Source organism: Meles meles, chromosome 6 (genome assembly GCF_922984935.1).
Source record: "Meles meles chromosome 6, mMelMel3.1 paternal haplotype, whole genome shotgun sequence".
NCBI lineage: Eukaryota > Metazoa > Chordata > Mammalia > Carnivora > Mustelidae > Meles > Meles meles.
Window position 1 is genome coordinate 21840255 of NC_060071.1, and position 19442 is coordinate 21859696.

The 19442-nt window shown below is 52.8% G+C and overlaps 1 protein-coding gene across 1 annotated transcript in view; it reads left to right on the forward strand.

The window, feature by feature from the left end:
• The window catches only part of KLF13 (Kruppel like factor 13), a 50142-nt gene extending 31044 nt beyond the window's left edge, over positions 1 to 19098 (forward strand). Inside the window, exon 2 of the mRNA XM_046008376.1 lies at positions 12939 to 19098. Coding sequence (XP_045864332.1) covers positions 12939 to 13228 — 290 coding nt within the window. The 3' untranslated portion in view covers positions 13229 to 19098. The remainder of the gene's footprint in view (positions 1 to 12938) is intronic.
• The last annotated feature ends 344 nt before the right edge of the window (positions 19099 to 19442 follow it).

Consider the following 19442-nt stretch of genomic DNA (forward strand, 5'->3'; position numbering starts at 1 on the left):
CAGCCACCTAACAAATTGAACCACCCAGGCATCCCTCTTTTGCTCATTTTTAAAATCACATGTTTGCTTCTTGTTGAGGTTTGAGTTCTTTATAAATTCTGAATATGAGTTTCCTTTATTTTCAGTCAGCCTCAAATGAAGAACATTTTTATCAAATGAATAAACCAGAATCTTGAATCGCAGATTCCAAACTCATGTCCTTGTCCTTGCTGTTTGAGAAAACCTCTGAAAAGAGCAACTGAAACATCATCCCTAGGTTGTCAGCTGCTGTCAGTGCTGTGTGTGCCGTAGATCACAGATGCAAGAACAGGGTTGGGGACAGCATTCTGGCTTCCCAGACAGGGAGCGCTCCCTCTGAGATTGCAGAGGAAAGGAGGGGCAGGGGAGTCTGACTGGGTCACACTGTTCAGCCCAGGGGAAGTGCTCCTGAGTTCCCTTTGGAGACAGTGAGCGATGTGACCCTCAGAATAGATGGGAAAGAGATAGATGTCTTTGTGCTTTCGGGCACCTCCCATGGGTTCACTCACCACATTTGGCCACCTGGTGGACTATTCCAGTCCGGAATCTGGAAGTGTTTGGGAGTGGGAGCTGATACACCTCTCTCTCCATGTCCCTTCAGCAGAATGTGTGTGCGTGCCTGTGTGTCTGTGTGAAGGGGGTGGGGGACCTCTAGGGCCCTTGTTCAGGGTGGTTTCTGGCTCCCTGCTGGCAGAAGTCATTAGAATTTTATTACTGCTATTTTAAGTGGGACCTTGGGAACGGAAATTTTTAAATGTGTTTTGTAACCCTTAGCCAAAGGGGGGAAAACACCTTTGTGAAATTTCTGGCATGTGGTCTTTTGACCTTTCCAGGCACATTGCACCCGTGCGTGTCAGTTAGTGCTACTCCCTCACCAGAGGCCAGAGGTGCTGAGTTCTATGGAAACAGGCCCAGTTAGCGAGCGGTACTTCGGGTGAGCTATTATCATTTTGTAACAGAGGTTTAGAACACATACACGGAAGTACACACATGCTGATAAATACGCATGCATCCAGTTCCATGAGATAACATGCTGCACTCTGCAAAAAGCAGCTCCGCTGAAGAGTCCAGAAATGCAGAAAGGACAACCACGCATGAATCCCATCTTTCCAAGAGAATGGCTTTGTCTCCTTCCTGCCCTTACAGTTCTGTAGCGTGTGCATTTCCTGCACGCATTGGGACAGTGGGGCTCACCTGCTCTGTGCTGTTTTCTTGGTTGGTGTATGCAAATACAACTACTTACAAGTGGGCCCCTGTCTGTGGTTTCCAAGACTTTAGAGAGGGACAGCCAGTCAGCCTCCGTGCTGATCTTTCCTTTGTCTGCTTACCGAGCACATGAAGCCTGGTTCCAGTGACATTGGGGGTGACACCTGCCCTGAGCAGCTTGTCCCAGCTTTTGCTGGCCCTCCCTTGTCATCAGGCTGATGCAGGTAGCCTTGGGTCATAGAGTCCCCTGCAGAGCTGTCACCGGAAGAAGAAGGGGTCACTCTGAGGGATGGTGAGGGGTGCAGTGCAGAGGAGCGTCTGCTTTTCTTGCTGGCTGCTGTCCTCAGGGTCAGCCCCCGTAGTGACCTGTTCCACGCTAGGCACAAGAACAGGGTTGAGCACGAGGCAGGATGTGAATGAGAAGCAGTGGCAGGCCCAGTGACAGGGAAGGGGCTGGCCTTTGTGCCCGGAGCGAGAAGGTCCCTGGGAATGCTCTTCCTTCTATGTAGGTTTCTTCAGGTGGGGAGAGGGCTGGCTGCTGAGGGCAGTGGTGGGGGCCACCTCCTCTCTGGGGACGGAACTCAGATTTACTGAGGAGCAAAGCCTCTGGCTTACAGTACTAGTGTCCTGTTCTCTGCAGGTGGTTTTGTGAACAAGATAGTTTTCCTAGAGGGCACCTGGGTGGCTCATTTGGTTAATTGACTGCCTTCAGCTCAGGTCATGATTCTGGAGTCCTGGGATCGAGTCCCACATCGGGCTCCCAGCTCTATGGGGAGTCTAATTCTCCCTCCGACCTTCTCCCCTCCATGCTCTCTCACTTTCTCTCTCTCTCTCCTTCAAATAAATAAACTTTAAAAAAATCTTAAAAAAAAAAAAAAGGTAATTTTCCTAGAACACACGGGGTGTAAATTGCTCCCAGTGGCTGAGGCTGTGGTGGGTCTGGTGACCTGGGCTACTGAAGGAGAGGCCCCAGGAGCTCTCCGGGAGTGTCTGAAGCAGTTCCTCAGCACTCTTCAGCTGTTCTAGAAAAGGTAGGTCAGTGACTGCCTTTTTTTTTTTTTTTTTTTTTTTTTGCATCAGCTACCTCAAAAACCAAAGCATTTTAGGACTATAGAAAAATGACTTACTCGTTTTTATCCTGATTTATTTGCTTTATGAAACCAACTTTGACAAATACATTGTTCTGCTGTATTCTGTTTGAAACCTTGTGACTGTGTTTTTCTCCCCCTGAGGGAAGTGGACGACTGCTTTAGTACCTGGAACAGGCCAGGTGTAGGTGCTGGGCCTGGAGGAAGAGCACGTGCTCCCCAGGAGCCACTTCTGAGCTCCGTTATCTTGAGTGCACTGCTTTGGGGTGTTTAGTCCTTCTCAGACAGGCGGGCAGGGCCTCTTGGAAAAAAGCTGCCCACCTTGTCCCCACGTTAGGTGCGGCCTCGTGCTGCACAAGGACTGGTGGCTGCCTGGGATGCCGAGGGTGGCAAGTTATGGTGTGTGTGCTGGGCCTCTGTGCCTTCATCTGTGAGATGGGCCCCTTGGCCTTGACGGTCGCTCTTCCGCTTTCAGCTCCCAGGACACTAATGGCCGAGGTCAGTTCCTGCTCCACAGTGGGGAGAGCTGTGAGAATGTCTTCCTCCTAAGGGAAATCTAGACTTGGAGGGCAAGCCATGCCAGGTGTGTGGCCTTGGTGAGGCCCTTTTGACCTCCACCTTTAGTCCCCATCTCTGAGATAGGTTTCATCTCAACACCCTTCTTTCCCTCAGGGTAGAGTCACATGAGTTTGCAGATGTCAGAAGTAAAAGTTGTGTACTGGTAAAGCTCTGTGCTTGCAGATGTCTGCACTGTGGATTGTCCCTGCTACGGGGGCAGCTGTGGTCAGGCCGGGTCCCTGCTGGTGAGGCCCACCCAGGAGGCACAGGGGAGAGGATGGGAGTGAGGAAATGAAGGCTGGGGGAGGGGGGAGACACAGGAAGAGGAAGTGGGACAGAATGGTTGCCAAAGGCTCTACAGAGCAGGGCCCCTCCCTTGGTTGCCTAAAGAGCCCTTGGGGTGCAGAGCAGGGCAGCTGGTTGTGCACGCTGGCAGATGGCGTCAGGAAGGGAACCCGTTTGCTCTGCTCCCTGCCCTCTCTTAGGGGCCATGGCTGACCTTGAAAAGTTTTGTTTCTTTGAGGAGGGGGTGGTGTGGGCAGCCTCAGGTTGGTTCAAGGTTTGCTCGTCTATGTCTAGGAGCATCTTGGCTTCTCTGCGAGTCCCTGCAGACTTCCTTGTGTGGCCGCCCAATGACTTGGTGCCACCCCAGACGTCACAGCCCAGCACAGCCTGCCAGAGGCTTTTCTGATCTGTGGCTATTTCCCCCACCCCCACACGCCTGGCCCTCTGTGCTCCCTCCCTCCCTCCCTTCCTTCCTTTTCCTCTCTCTTGGTACAAGACAAAAACCTTTCCCAGAAGCCTGCATGGGTTCTTTAGTCCCCACCTTCTTCCCAGTCCCTGGCAGAGGGGACCAGCGGACCAGTTTTCCTGCCTGGAACTTGGGGCCTGTGTCCTGATAGGTGGACGGACTCTCCCGGAAGTGCCTCGTCCATCTACCGAGGCTGGTTCTCCACTGTCCAGTCCTGTGAGGCTGGACCCGGTGACCCTGATGACAGGCGCATGGTATTTAGGAGCCTGAAGGGGCCTCGGGCACATGCAGTCACAAATCTGGGTCTGCTGCTGCTCATTTCCTTCTCCCTTGCTCTTTAAGTCAGACCGGGTCTGTCCAACCAGGTATCAGGGAGTGCCCTCCAACACTAGCAATTTGTGGTGTGACCCAGGGACTCAAGCCCCAGAAGTCCTGGGACACCCAGGAACACCTTCCAGAAAGGTAGATTGGACCTCATTGCTATTTTTTAATTTCTCCTACACCAAGGAGCTCCCCTGCCCCCTCCCCCATTCTGAGGAGAATCTATTTTAAGGGGCGCTCTCAGGATTGTCTGTGTCTGCGGAATGTGCTGAGGGATATGCAAGGCCACATGTGAGTCAGCCTGGCCAGGAAGGCACAGAATATTGTTCTTTGACTCCTGTTTTAAAATTTGCCTTCTTTGTGGCTAGCGTTTCCTAGTTTGCTATGGATTCTTATTTTTCATCATTTGAATAGGTAAATACATTTAAGTGTTTTGAACTCCAAAAGATGCAAGCAGTTTTTAAGGAAATTCCCAACCCCCCCCCCCCCACCCTCCCAGCTCTCTGTCCCCAGGTGACCTCTGTTGTGACTTTCTTAGGTGTCCTCCCAGAGGATCCTGCTGCATGCGCAGGGGAATGCACACACGTACACTTACCATTTACCCTGCTGCATGCCTTCTGCTCTGAACCTTGCTTTCCTCCCTCTGTGTCAGTAGTACTGCTTTAGAGATCTCCCCCGTCAGTTCACAAGGAGCCCAGTCCACTTCTTTCTCACAGTCTTCCGTGCTGCGGCTGTTCCAGAATTGTTTTAATGGGCCCCAGTGGAAGGGCATGAGTTGTTCTGTGGCTTTTGCTGCCTTGAATAATCGGGTACCTATCCCATTTGGTAGGGGTGCAGGTATGTCTATAGAACAAGTTCCCAGGAGTTGTTTTGTGGGGTCAAAGTTTGCACACGTCTATAATTGTGATTAGCCTCACCAGATGGTCCTCAGTAGAGGTTGGGCAGTTTATGCTTCCCCTGGCAAGCTGGGAGAGCAAGTGTCCTGCTGCTTTGGCCCCGGGCGGCTGCAAAGTAGGACCTCAGTGGGGGTCGGTTTGCTTTGCTTCCTGATGGGTGAGGCTGAGCATCTTTTCAGATGTTGGGGAGTCCTTTGTGTTCTTTTTCCCTACTATCTTATAGCCTTTGCCTGTATTTCTATTGGGTGTTGGTTTTTCCTTTTCTGTATTTTCTCTCTGTATCAGAGAGCAGGCCTTTTGTGATACAAGCTGCAAATATATTTTTTTTTCCTTGGATTGTCATTTACCTGCTGCCTTTGTTTCTGGTAACTTTGTGCTTCGAGAAGTATTTTATGCTTTTTAATCAGATTTATCCATCTTTTCATTTATGGCTACTGGACTTCCATTTGTAGAAAGAACTTCTACCCTAGCACTGTCCTTACTTTCTTTCCAGATGCTACTTAGCTGTCCTTGCGCATATTCTGGATCCTCTCCCCTCCACCCATCTGAGATGCTGATTTATGTCATGCTTGTTTCCCTGCTCTTTTGAGGTCTAGTTCTTGCATTTCTGCTCCTCTCCACTAGCCGGTTACCTGCTTATGTGGCAGATGTTGAATATATGGTGGTCTGGTACCCCCACATCAATCTGTCTCAGTTTTCCTCGCAGTTTCTATTGGTTTGTTTTTCTGTAGGAATTTTAGGATCAAGTTATCCCATTCCAAAGCAAAGCAAAGCAACCCCAAAACCGCCTACTTTAAAAATACACTTGCATCTGTTGTAGAAAGGCAGGTTTTGTTCCCACTGTGCCCCCCAGGCTGTGTGCAGTAGTCTCCCGTCCCTCCACACATCCTGCCAGGCCTGGCTCGTTCCACAGTGTCAGGCAGCGAGTGATCGGCAACACTTACGCAGCTATTACAGCCGCAGGAGACCAGAGTGCGCTGGGGCGGGGGCAGTTCCAGCAAAGATGAATCCTCACGGGTGTGGGGCTTGCATGTGCAACCAGTGGTTCCCACCATGGTCATTTGCAGGTGGCTGGCTCATAAGAGCCCCCCTCAAGGGGCTGAGGAGCCCAGGAGCAACTCCCCCGCAATTGGTGATAACAGAGTCACTCATATGAGCATGTATGTGCTCCCACTTAAGTCCTCCAGTAACTGTGAGAAGAAACAGGCAAGATGACAGCCCTTGGAGCTGTCAGCAAATGAGGGGTGCAGGGGTGTGGCGGCGGCTGACCACTGCAGGGGCTGCTTCCGTGCAGAAAGCACCTCTCTGGCTCTGGGCAGAGTCCCAGGGCAAGAGGGGTCCCCCCTGAGTGGCAGCTCTCCCTCCTGCTGGGCCTCACCTCCCTCCCTTGCACCGTCGTGGGGTGGGGCTTCCAATGGGGGTGTCCTGCGAGACAGGGCATCCTCTCATCTGCTCCACGTGGGTCTATAAACCGTGGGCATTGTCAGCGATCAGTCGAGTAGCCAGTGGCCTCCTTAAGGAGAGGACAGTCTGCTTTCCACCACTGGGGACAGGCTTTTCTGCTGACCCCGAGGCTGCCCGTGAGCCCGGGTTTCCTTGGAGGCTGGCCCTTGGCTGGCTCCAGTGATTGGCCGATTGGCCGACTGCCAAGCTGCCCCAGGGTGGGAGGGTGAGCAGGAGGGATTCCCAGGAGGGGAGAACATGGTAGTGTCAGTGTGGAGGTGAGGAGCTGAAGTGGCCCCGTGCCAGTGGCCCCGGTTCAGAGCTAGCTGTTGAAAGATGACAGCCCACTCGCTGGCAGTGACTAGCCAGGACCTGGGTGCTGGGGCCTGGAGGCCCTGGAGAAGCTGCGTGTCTGCGGGGGGCAGCCTCTCCCTGTGCCTGCCTCTGACTCTGGCCAGCCCTGCCCCTCATCGTCACTGCTCAGACACACACCCACGTGGATTCCTTCTGCTCGCTGAGGTCTGCTCATGGGACCTGAGGCACTGCCGTTACGTCGATGGGTCCATCTGCCCTTCTCTCTGGGGCCCTCTGTTCAGAGATGTACCCCCTCCCTCCTTTCTTCCACAAAGAGGAGCTCAGCTCGGCTTCCCAGAGCCTGGCTGGGAGAGCTGGCCTGAGCTGAGACGAGCCAGCAGGAGGTCAAGGGGACCAATAGTCGAGGGCACTTCCTGGCCATAGGCAGAAAAGGCTTTAGTCCACAGACATGATTCTGGCCACAGCTCCGTGAGTGGCACTAGGAGCCAGTGCCAAAAGACCCCAGGACTGCCCCCAAGAGGCCCACAGATAGAAAAGATCTGCCTTGCGCAGGCATTCTTGGAGCCAGGAGGGACCCACTCACCTGTAGGAGCTGGCAGTCTGGCCCAGACTGGTTGGAGCAATTGAGTTAATTGGGAGCCTGCCCTTTGGACAGGGGTCAGAGCCAGAGGGAGTCTCCCGGTGGCCGAGCCTGAGCCCTGGGCAGGAGCTGGATGGTGGACACTCCCTAAACTGCACCTGTAGGCTGCTGAGTGGGGGCCGGGGGGAGGGCCCAGGGCTCGGTGCCTAGTCGGGGGCTCGCAGGAGGAAAGCCCCTGTGCTCCCAGTCTGGCCTCTTGCGGCTTCTGAGAGGAACAAGCTGTCCCAGGCCAGGCCTGTGGCTTGGGCAAGAGGAGCATGTGGGACGCAGTGTTCCCTGATAAGATGAGGCAATCGCTCTCACAGCCTCACTGCAGCGCCAGGGAACATTTATGTAACCCCCGCCCTGTGCCCCACGAGCCCTTGGCCCTGGCAGCCCTGCTGCCCAGCTGCCCCCCCTTACTACACACCAATAGCACCCAGCTCAGTACAGACCAGTTATCCCCTGGCCTTGCAGCCTGGCAACCTCAGGCCCCTCCCTCCACTCTGAGCATGGCCTGGCCCCTTCCCCAGCCCCCCACAGTGACCCCCGCCTTCCCCCAGCTTCCCTTCCTCCCTCCGCACCCTGTACCTCACAAAACCTGACCTCTACCCCGTTCCTCTCACTCTGCCTCCCCCTCCCAAGGCCCTCTCACCGTTCAGTCCCACAGCCCCAATCCTGGCCCCCTGTAGCCCTCCCTTGGGAAAGTGAGGGCAGGGGGGCTTCAATGGGCCATGTCAGGCTTAGGCTTCAGGCAGGGTGCTACAGGAGGGCTGAGCTCCCTTCAGGGTTCTAGAATCCTCGGTTAGGTTTCCTGTCCCAAGAGGGCCCATGTCACTTCTGAGCTAGACTGCGCACTCTCCTTGTGATGGCCCTGTGGTTCTCTTACTGTCTCCCTGTCATGTGCCCAAGAGGAACCAGATGTAGATTGAGCCCAGCAGGAGGGAAGCTAGGGTTCACTTAGTCCTGAGGGCCGACACGCCCTGTAGGGCCCGGACCTGCTGGGTCCCCACTCCAGTCTGGTCGCACCACCTTGGGGCCAATCCCAAGCAGAGCAGTTCAGAGGGAGGCCTAAGGACACCTGTAGGTACCTGAGACCCTTCTAGGAGGCCATGAGGCCAAAACTATTTTCAAAATAATAACATCATTTATCCTTTATTCTCTCAAAAGAATACAATGGAATATTCCAAAAGCTAAATGATGAGTGATGACATCATCCCTCTGTCAGCTACTGGAATGTGTGCTCGAGTTTGAATTTTTTTGTTTTAATTTCTAATATGATAAATATCAGTAGATATAGCTCATATGAACAGACTCTCGTTGGGTCCCTCTCTACAAGTATGAGAAACGCTATCGTGGGTGACTCTGTCCCTCTGTCCAGGCTGCCTTAACCCCACCTGTTCTCGATTCTTCTGGCTGTTCCTCATTAGGCCCCTGGGTGCTGCCTGAGTGTCCCCAGCCCAGCTAGACCCTGGTGCTGCTCCTTAGCAGCATGAGTCATAACTTCCAAGCGTTTGCTTCATCTGTGGGTGGGCCACTTTGTGGCCATCAGCCCTCCTGGAATGGGCTGACAGAGGCATAAAGGATGAAATAGCGAGGACCCTGTCTGCATCAGGACCCTGTCCCCAGAGCCAGACATTGGGTCTGTGTTCAATAAAAGTGCCAAGCTGCTGACACCTAGACAGACCAAGAGCTGTGGTGCTGGCTTAAGGGTGATGCTGGGCTTTCCCTACCTTCTGCCACTGCTGCGCCAGGCTGCCGGGTACCAGCGTCCCGTGCTGCTGGGTGCTGCAGTTCTCTGAGGCCCTGACATCACTGGGGCCGTCTCCGGTTACGCCTGCCTCAAGTGCCTCCCAGAGCTGTAAGCATTAAGGACCCTGAAAAGGACAACCCCCCAGTGAGGGCCCAGGGCTTCTTCAAAAGCAAAGGGGAGTCTGAATTTGGGTTGGTTCTCTCCTACTCCCACCACAGGCCTAAATTTGAGAAGACACAGGTGACAAAAATAATGGATAAGAGCAAAACTAACAGCTTAACATTTCAAGGGTAAGCATTTGGCATGTGCCAGGCACGGTGCCACAGTCTGGTTGTGGGTGACCTCAAGGAATCACCATGTGTACCCCACTGGGAGGAAGGGGTAGTTTATTCATTTCCTGGGCGATTACCGTAAACTAAGTAGCCTAACAGAACAGGTTACCGTAAACAGGTCACTGTAAACTGGGTGGCTTGAAACAACAGGAATGCGCGTTCTCAGTGCTTTAGAGGGCAGAATTTAAGATCAAGGTGTTGCAGCTCACTCCCCTGCCCACCTTCTGAAGGCTCTGCTGGCAGTGGGGAGGGGGAAATCCATTTCTTGCTTCTCTCCTAGCTTCTGGGGCCGCCCTACAGGGCTTGCTGGTCCTTGGCTTGTGGATGCATCATTCCAGTCTGTTCTTCCATCATCACTTGGCCTTCTCTTCTGTGTTTTTCTAAGGACACTTGTGATCCCAGTTCAAAATCTTTACCTTAATTATGTCTACAAAGACCCTTTTTCCAAATAAGGAAAGGGATTCGAGGGTTCCTTGTTCAAAGGGTTAGGGCTTGGACTTCTTTGAGGGAGGGCGCTCTTTACCCCTCCATAGAGATGCTTATCTGAGGCCACACTCAATAGACTGTGAGGACAGGTCTAAACCTCACACCTGGCACTCTGAGCTCTTGAACTCAGCACCCAGTGACACAGAAATGAAACCATTGTATTTAATGCTGGACCTTTCCAAACATTTAATGACCAGTGTGCATTGGGAAGTTCCTAGAGTGGACTTAGCATGCAGCAGTTCTCGGACTTTTTTGTTGACAAGATTTCTCCCCCCCCAGAACCAATTAACAATATATTCAGTTCTAAAAAGACATGTAACACAGAAGAGCTTACAACAACAACAACAACAACAACAAAAATCCTGTTCCCAGTGCAGCCTCACTCCCCAGAGACCAACACTGCTCTGATTTTAGTTGTCTTGGTGGTTACTGATATAAATAAACTATGTGATTTTTTTTACTATTCTTTGATATTTCAGATTTAGATTTAGCTGTAGATACGATCTCCCTGCCATGAAATTTAAGGATTTACCTCATTCCTACCCTTCCCATCACCTCCTCCTGAATTGATGGATATGTTATTTTGTTGATTATCCTTACAACTTTAACCTCATTTAGACATTTCCTTTGACTGTTCATGTGTGTGTGTTCCTACCTTTCTTATAAATCCACATTTTCTACTGGGGCCATGAGTCAGTTGTGTGGACTTTGTCTATAACATTGATTCTACACACTGACAACTAAATGGTGCTAGGGTTCACATGACCATGACTGTGAAAAGATTACTTCCACATGCCAGGGCCTGTACAGGGATTTCATTCCCTCCTGCTGCCTCATGGGGTTGTTGTGAAAGATAAATAGTATAACATACAAAAAGCCCCTAGACCAGTGTTTGGCTCAGAGCTCTTCCCTGATTGCTCATAGTCTTGTAGCATTTTAGTTTGTTTCAAATTTAGACCCCAGTTTTCTTGCATGTCTTCTGTTTTTCCTGGAGTTTCTAATTGCCTCTCTTTTTTGTTTTAACTAAAGAATAACATGTACCTTTACTGTGTCGTGAAGTATATTCAGCCTCTTGATCATACTCTCTGATGAATGGAACTCACTTTCTTCTTGAAACTATCCCCCTATGAATCCTGCCTCAGTGGTCCCCAGGTCTCTACCTCACTCTCCTGAACACCCCTTCATTTCTCACTCATCTCTCTGGCTTCTCAGGTTTTGTTTTTTTGTTTTTGTTTTTGTTTTTTCTTATTTTTGCTGGAGTTTGAGAGGTAAACTTGAAGACCTGATCTCTTTGTCATCTAGAATCCAGTGTGATTTATGAAGAGGCTAGTGTGTGTCCCAGCCTTATTCCCTTACAGAGAACTTGGCATTTGTTTCTCACCTCTTTCTAACAAATTTTGTCATCTCTTTTTATTCAGTGTTCTGACATTGCAGAATTTCTCATAGCGGGGACCTTTACTCACTAGCCTGCCCATATTTATGGTAGCTAGTCTTATTTGATCCTGACAGATACTGTTTTCTTGTTTCTTTGCTAATTTGCTCTCCTCCCTTTTTTACCTGTTTTTTTCTTTAACAGAAATTAGTTTAATATTGCACCCCCCCCCCCCCCCAGGATTGAGTCCCTGTAACTCTGAACTATCATTTGTAAACTGTTAGATAGGTTTAGGAAATGATGGTTTACTCTCCTTGACTTTGAATCCCCCGCCCCTAACACACACCCTTTCCCCCTCCAAAAAAACCCGCATAAAATCAGTAAGAACATATACAACCACACATAGCTCTTAGTTTTAACACTACTAGGAGACAGAGAACACAGCAACATTCACATGTTTCTAGAGGTTTTTGATGTTCTGTTTTTCTGTGATACTTCCTTGAGTTTATTTCCAGCTTTTCTGTGGAATTTTTGTTTGGGCAACAATGCTCTCAGTTTCTAAACACTATTTTTTGTTCTCTGAACTTCCTTTTGATGGTATCATGTTTGCTTTATGCATGAATTTTGTCTGAAATTGCTCTTAGAATACTAATTAGAATTTTTAGGTTGACATTCTCTTCTGTTTCCTGGCTTCACTCTTTTTCCCCTGGAGTAAGCTTTGTTTTGTTGCTCTTGGATTTTTCCCTTTCATGCTGCTGATTTTCCTTGGCCATCTGGCTATCCCTGGGTGTTTGTTTATATTTAAGGTTGATGGCCTCATTTGGGGTGGGTGGTGTGGATTTCCTCCTCCAGGCACAGGTGGGCCAGCTTTAAGGACTGGCTGTTGGCTTTAAGGGCCAGAGTAGGGGAGGGAGGGGAAAGTAAAGGGTTGGAAAAGTGGCTGCATGGTCACCCAGGTGCCATAAGGGCTGTATTCTGGGGTGCCAAGAGTTTCTGCTGGCTCTCTCTGAGCAGTTGATGTCATTTTTCTTGTGGTTCAGAGTTTGCCTGGGTAAATGCTCACCTGTTCCTTGCTCTGAGCAAGGGATAGGAGGGAAGGGAGCCCTCCTGATCACAGCCTACATATTTGTTACCTCCCTCTCGTGGAGTGTTCTGAGTAGCCACCCTTATCTGTCTCTGGGCTTGCGTCTGCAAGAGCCTTGTTGTACTCTCCTGCTCTGCTGGCTGTTACCTGTTGGCCCCGTTGGAACTTCTGTAAGAGAAGGCGCAACAAGAGAAGAAAATTACCTGGTCTGGGCTCCTCATGTTATAGATGAGGAAACTGAGCAGAGGTCAGGATGGTGGTAGGGCACTCAGGTCTGGGAATTGTCTCTTGGCCCTGAGATGTGTGGGGCTCTGAAGTGTGGCTCCTCCAGGGCCAGTGTGGGGGCAGCTGGACTTGGGCAGGCCTAAAAGCCCTTCCTGCCCCTAGACCCTTTATTCCTGGTTACCAACCAGTCTTTGATTCTGAAGATGTGCCTGAGTTCCCCAGGGGCCTTGGGCCCTGCAGCCACACTCCCTGAGGTGCTGCCATTTTCATCCTGGAAGAGGTCTGCTGCCTGCCTTGGGTACCAGCTGGAGGGCAGTTGTAAGGCACACCTTTGCCCTGATGGGTTTGTCGCAGAGGGTGGGACGACAGCGGGGGGGGGGGGGGGGGGGGGGGGGGGAGGGGGGGGAGGAGGGGCTGTCCTGGAGGGCAGGGTCAGGAGCTGAGACTGACGCTTTGCCCTGTCGCCCACAGGTGAGAGGCCCTTCGCCTGCAGCTGGCAGGACTGCAACAAGAAGTTTGCGCGCTCCGATGAGCTGGCCCGGCACTACCGCACACACACGGGCGAGAAGAAGTTCAGCTGCCCTATCTGCGAGAAGCGCTTCATGCGCAGCGACCACCTGACGAAGCACGCGCGCCGCCACGCCAACTTCCACCCGGGCATGCTGCAGCGGCGCAGCGGGGGCTCGCGGACGGGCTCACTGAGCGACTACAGCCGTTCAGACGCCAGCAGCCCCACCATCAGCCCGGCCAGCTCGCCCTGAGCCAGGCCGCTGCCCCGCCCCACGCAGCACAGCCCCGGCTGCCCCTCCGCGGCGCCCCGCCCACCCCTCCCCGGGGCTCCGCCCACCCCTCCGTCGGCTACTTGGCCACGGGCCCCGTGCCCCGCCCTGCCCCTCCCCGGGGCCCCACCCCACCCCTCCGCTGGGGCCCCGCCCCGGGGCTGGCCGAGAACACTCCGCCCCCACTACAGCCATGAGCAGATGCTCGCCCTTCCTCTTGTGATGCCGTGTCTTTTCCTTTTGTAATAAGAAAGAAGAGAGAACTTTATGAAGTCAGTAACAACACAATTTCTTCACCTCAGGTGTCAAAAGTAAATTTGTAAAAAAACAAAAAATTTTCAAAAAACACCATCCACAAATTGCACAATAGACATACCCACAAAGGTGAGATTCAGTGGTGTTGAACCCCTCCCCCCCCTTTCTCAGGGATGGACATGTTCCACGAGGTCAGTGAGGACACCCCCTTCCTGCCGCCTTACTCTGTACATAGATTTGCACTCTGGAGTTTTCTGTTAGGTTCGGGAACACACTGGGGACAAAGGAGATGGAGCAGTGCAGGTGGGGCTCAGCATCCAGCCTGTGGGTCAGTGGTCACTGACATTTGCTTCCAGGCCAGAGTCCCAAGCAGGGGGCCTCCCAGCTGCCAGCTTCTGCCCCAGCAGCCCGGCCGGGCTCAGGACATAGATGATTCAGAGGGATGCCTTAAGCTGTACCGGGCAAAAGAAGCACTCCACCTGGGGAGACCACAGAAACGCCTGCCTTGTGCAGGGGGGCCCTGCCCATCTCCCTCCCCCTGCCTCCAGGAGCCTATTTCGGGGCCTCTCAGAGCACTGAGAGTAGAGATGCAAGCCTCGGCTGGTCAGTCCAGTGCACCATCTGAAGTCCGATGTGATGGGGCCCCGGCCACGTTTGCCCAGCCCTTGGCCTGCCTGAGGTATGTGCCCCGTGGAGGGACACCTGGTCGTCTGTGTCCTGCAGAAGGCACATGGAGACCTCTCGCTCAGTCACGTTCTCTGACTGGAAAACAAAGCCTGGGAATCCCGGTCTTCTTCAGAGACGTCTGAAAGTGTCTTCCGCGCCTCCAGTTCCCGTGTCTCCTGGACCGGCCCTGTTCTCAAGACACCTTTGTTTGCAACCGTGGGGAAGGTCGTTGGGCCACCTGGCCAGAGGCCCAGTGTGTGTGGCCGTGCACGTGGCAGCGCTTGGTGCTTCACAGAGACGGTTCTGTAGCAAGAGACCGGAACATTGTGACTTGGAACTTTTCGGGAGTGGTAAAGCAGATGTTAAGGGAAATGCTGTCGGAGAATGTGCATTCTGTTTCCTCCCTGGGGAACACCAGACAGAAAGTTGTGGGAAATACTTTGCTCAGACCCACCATGTTCCCAGCTCGGAATTAGCAAACCTCCAGCTTCTCCATGAGCTTTGCACCCCCTGGACTTCTTTCTCCCTTTCCCTCCCATTTGTCCCCTCCTGCCCGGGAGGACCCAGCCTACACCTGCCCTTGGGGGCGTCAGGGCTTGTGGGCTCTGTCACTGGCGTTCTCCTGCCAGGAGAGGAAGAGCGGAGAGCCAAGTGGTATCTCCGGGAGCCCCCGCCTGGGCTGGGCCGGGCTTTGAGCACTGGCACGGGGGTCGGGCTGGGCTCCAGTGCGCTGATGCTCTGCTGACATTTGGAGGTTACACTTCAGTGCTGCTGCCCGGGCACCTCCCTTCCCTTCCTCCTGAGAGTTGGGGTGTGTAAATACAAGCCCCAGGACAGTGTGTGCGTATGTGTGTGTGTTGGGGTGGGGGGTGTGGGTTTGGGGTGGATCTGGGGTATCTTGCAGAGACCTCTGCTCATTTTGGTGAGGAGGAATGACCCTCGGGATCTCAGAGGGCTAGAGATGGGCTTCCTGGGCCCAGAGTGCCTTGGTTGTGGCCATCCTGCTTCTGTCCCCACCTTGTCATGGCATGGGCTGCAGCACAGAGAAGCCCCAGAGACCCAGGCATGGCTGGTACTCACAGCCCTTGGCCACGGCTTTGGGCTGGTACCCTCTGCCCATGGTGAGCACAAGAGTAACAGTCTGCTTTCTGCAGCACTTGGGTGCCCCTTTCGAATTCTGTTGTGAGTCATCTGGGCTTGGCCAGTGGCATGGTGGTGGCCTCTGAGTGGCGTGTTAGGTACCAAGCTGGGCAACAGCGTTCTTGCTGTGGGTGGAAGCCAAGCGGGGCTTGGGGGAGCAGTCAGGTGCAGAGCTGCCGGCCCTGGCCACGGTGCCCCCTTTGGGCTGCATGACAGTCCTGCTTGCATTTGGTCTGGGGGAGAGAGTGGGAGATCTTGTAGAGACCTGGATAGAAGCGTGCCCTGAGTGCTGAGGGTGAGAGGTCTTCGTGCCCCGTTCCAAAGTGAGGCCCAGAAGGCCCTTGGAGCCTCCTCCCAAAGTTGTTTCTGTGTGAGGCATAGAAAGCCACACTGAATACATTTCATGTCTCAGGAACTCACATTCCAGGTTCAGGAATTTTATTCCAAAGTCCTTTGGTGTGCTCACCGTCCACGGGTCCCCAAAAGGCAGGGAGAGGGAGCTGTGTGTCTCTGGGAGGCTGTGCAGTGCTGTCCCCTTGAGGAGCCAGGAGTCTTCTTGTGATCTGCCCACTGGCATCTCAGAAGGAGGGTTTCTAACCCCACATCTGTCTGCACATAGGAAGGGGAGTAAGGACTCTAAACCCAGTCATCTTGGAATAAAAGAAGAGCTGGTTTGTTTTAGAGGCGGGTGGGGGGTGGGGGAGGGAAAGCGGGTGTTTGCTGTTTCCAAAGAGAGCACTTAATTTAATTTTTCCTCTAAATGACCCAGGGCTGTTCCATCAGGTAGATGGAAGGGTAACATTGCCTTAAAACAGAAATATGCAGGCATTGGCTATTTTTGGCAAACGAGTGTGTTCATTCCCAAAGTGGTTCTGGTCTAATGGCCGGGTGCGGTCCTTCCGCTGTGGGTCTGGCCAGGGAGATGGGGCACCGCTCGGCTGACTTAGGGCACCTGGAGGGAATTCCCGCCTGGCATCCCTGGGCACTTGACCTGGGGCTCCGGTTGGACCATCCTGACTCATCTGGGGCTAGAATTCATCTCACTTGAAGGGTGAGGGAAAGATCCATGAACCTCAGGCAAGGTTTAAATGGGCTCTCACTGGCATCTCATCATCATGAAATGAGTGCTCCTGGAAGGAGGTGGTGGGCCTTGGAAAGCCACTCCCCAGGGCCCCCCACTGGAAGTAGTTAATGGGGTGGACCCTCCTGATACAGCCTGCGTTTTCTTCTAAGATGTAGAATGTCTTCCCAGCCTGGGTCTATTTCAGGGTCTTTCATTTTTCTGGTTTATGGCCATGCTTGCTGGCTTCAGTGTGACTGAAGAACCCATAGGACTCCTAGACAGAATAGTGAAAACTGAAACCTTTATTTTGTAGCTGACTTGTTCTCACAGGCCAAGGGGGCAGAGATCTCAAAATGAAGGTTGCCTGAACACAGGGAGGATTTCCTCCAAAAAATTCTAAAAGTGACCCAGGACTCAACCATCAGGGGGCTGGTGTTTAGATCACGTCCCAAATAAGAAAGCCCGTCTTTGCATCAGCCATGTGAGGGAGCCGGTTGTCAGCTCCCCACATGCCCATGGAATCCTACAGCCATCCGGAAAGGAACAAGTGAACACAGCCATTTCCACAAAGGGCCAGAGGGTCCTCTTCTACAGGGTGCTATGTAGGAACAGGCAGCGATACCCTTGATAGGAATGTAGTCCTGGAGGGGCCCTACCTGCATCCCACCACACCCCCACTTCCGGCTCTGGAGGTGCAGGACACCACCTACCCTTTATTCCGAGGCCATGCAACCAGGCAGGTGCAGGATTTGCCACGGTGCAGCCTCCAGGTGCAAACATCAGGGGCACTGGGGTCCCCGGATCTCACTGTACCCTGGGTCACAGCTCAGACCAGTGGGGAGGGACTCGGAGGTAGGGACAGCCAGGCCACAGGTGGCCCCCTCCAGCCCACCTGTTGGGACGTGAAGAGAGGGCGGGTGGCTTCCTGTGGTCCCAAGTGAAGTGTGGCAGAGCTGGCGTCTCCAGGCGAGCTCTCTGCTGCCCGACCGAGTCTTCAGAGGACGCAGCCTCCTTTCTTGCCAGAAGCAGGTGCTAAGGTGGACGGCACAGGGTCACAGCACTCCCCAGGGACTTGATCGGTGGCCTCAGCTAGCAGGAGTGCCACTAACAAGCAAGCGGGATCTGAGCAATAGCATCCCCTTGTCATCTGACTCCTGGTTTGGGCTGTTTACAAGACTACCTGATTATTTTGACTTCTGACAGATAGCACTGAATTTTTTTTTTAACCCATTAAAAAAAAGGTCTTCAGTCAAAATCAGTGCTGGAAGGTTTAAAGGGTCTGATGTAGCGGTTGCATCGAAAACAGTAAGACATGCTTTGTCGGTCACCCGCATGTTTTGCTACCCAAAGATTCCATATGCGATTCTGGTGACCATGTTTTCCAAAGGTAGAATCTAGGATGTGGGCCACTTGCTGAATGCAGGCTTGCCCCAGGAAGAGCCAGCTCCTGTGATTGACACTCCTGATTCTGAGGCTCAGTTTCAAAGGTTTGTCCAAGACACATTCCAGAGAATTTTGTACCAGAATTTGGATGTGCAATCCAGCTTACTACTGATAAACACCTGAACGTCATTTAGGGCGAGGCCTTTCCCCCACCCCCTGCCCTGCCCCTCACTGGTGTGAAGATTGGGTTTGGTGGGAGCTATGACCCGGGATCCATGGGGTTGGCGGGGCCCTACTTGGTTTCTTCCGACCCCACTGTAGCGATGTTGGACTTGCAGTGCGGCCTCTGGCTGGCTCTGCCCAGCCTCTCCCCTTCTCATGCAGCTTTAAAACCTTAGTACTTTTATTTAAAGATGAACAGGATGGGAAGGGAGTGCACCACATGAGCAGCTTTCTCCCAGGGCTCAGGGGCATTTTCCTAGTGACACGTTGGCAGGATGCTGTACACGCTCATGTAGAACCCAAGTACGTGAGCTGAATGCTGGCGAGACAACCACAGGTCTGGCGGGAGTTTGACGGACCCCCGCCCCCACCAGGAGGACAAGGGCTGGGTGTACCGGCGGGATCCCTCCCCAGCCCGCCTTGTGCGTGGGGTGACAAGGACTACTTCCCAGCAGGGCTCAGATGCCACTTGGGGAGTGATGTGGTGGCCATTCCCGGGTTAAGTGTGCCAGTGTGCGGTGGGGCGGGTGGGCTCACTCTCCTCTCCGCCTGGAGAGTCGCGTGCTTGGTGCCGGGGAACCCGAGGGCTCCGTGGCGTCAGCAGGAGCTATGCATTGTTGGGGGGGGGGTGGCTTGCTGTGTCCCCACATAATCGGGAGTACCTTGTGTGGGTGTGTTGGGCGCATGAGTCGGCCACCCTCAGACCCGCACAAATGACCCCTTCCTCATCCAAAGCCATTGATGGAGCCTCTCTGGAACCGTTTGCCAAAATCCCAAGGCAGAATCCAAGGGTCCAAGACCATTTCCATGGAGCACACATTTTCCTTTTCTGTAGGAACTTTTTTTTTTCTTTTTAACCAGCACCACACCATGCTTCCGAAGGCCATGTTTCATCCTTCCTGGATCACTACAGTGAAGTATTACAGTTGTACAGTTCCCAATCTGGCCTTGGCTTGCTCGGATAAAACTTTGTATGTATTTTGTATGGCATAGATTCTATATTGTAATGATGTCCTATGCAAAAAGAAAAAAATTGACTAAATTGTAAATTTTATTGTTTTAATGTGTATGCATGTTTAGTGACGTTTACATTTTGAAATAAAATTTATGATTCATTATTTTATTTGCCAGAGCTGGTTTCTTGGAGAGCCCCAGGGTGGAGGAGGGGAGCAACCAAAGGACACCAACTCCAGCAGCTGTATATAATTGGCTGAGGGGGCAGAAACCCGCCTGGAACTTTGTAGGATCGAAGGCTTTGCAGAGTTGGTGCCCCCCTGGCTATCCCCTCCCACCCACTCAGCTGATTTTAGCTTGTCACAGCTTCACCCCTCAACTCTTCTCCCTTCCCACCCTCCTCCCCCAAAAGGTCACCCTGACAGTTCCATTCTCAAGAGCATCAAGGAGAAAGGCAGGCCCTGGGGAGGCGGCGATGACGGGTTTCTGAGCAGGGCACAGTGATTGTCCCTT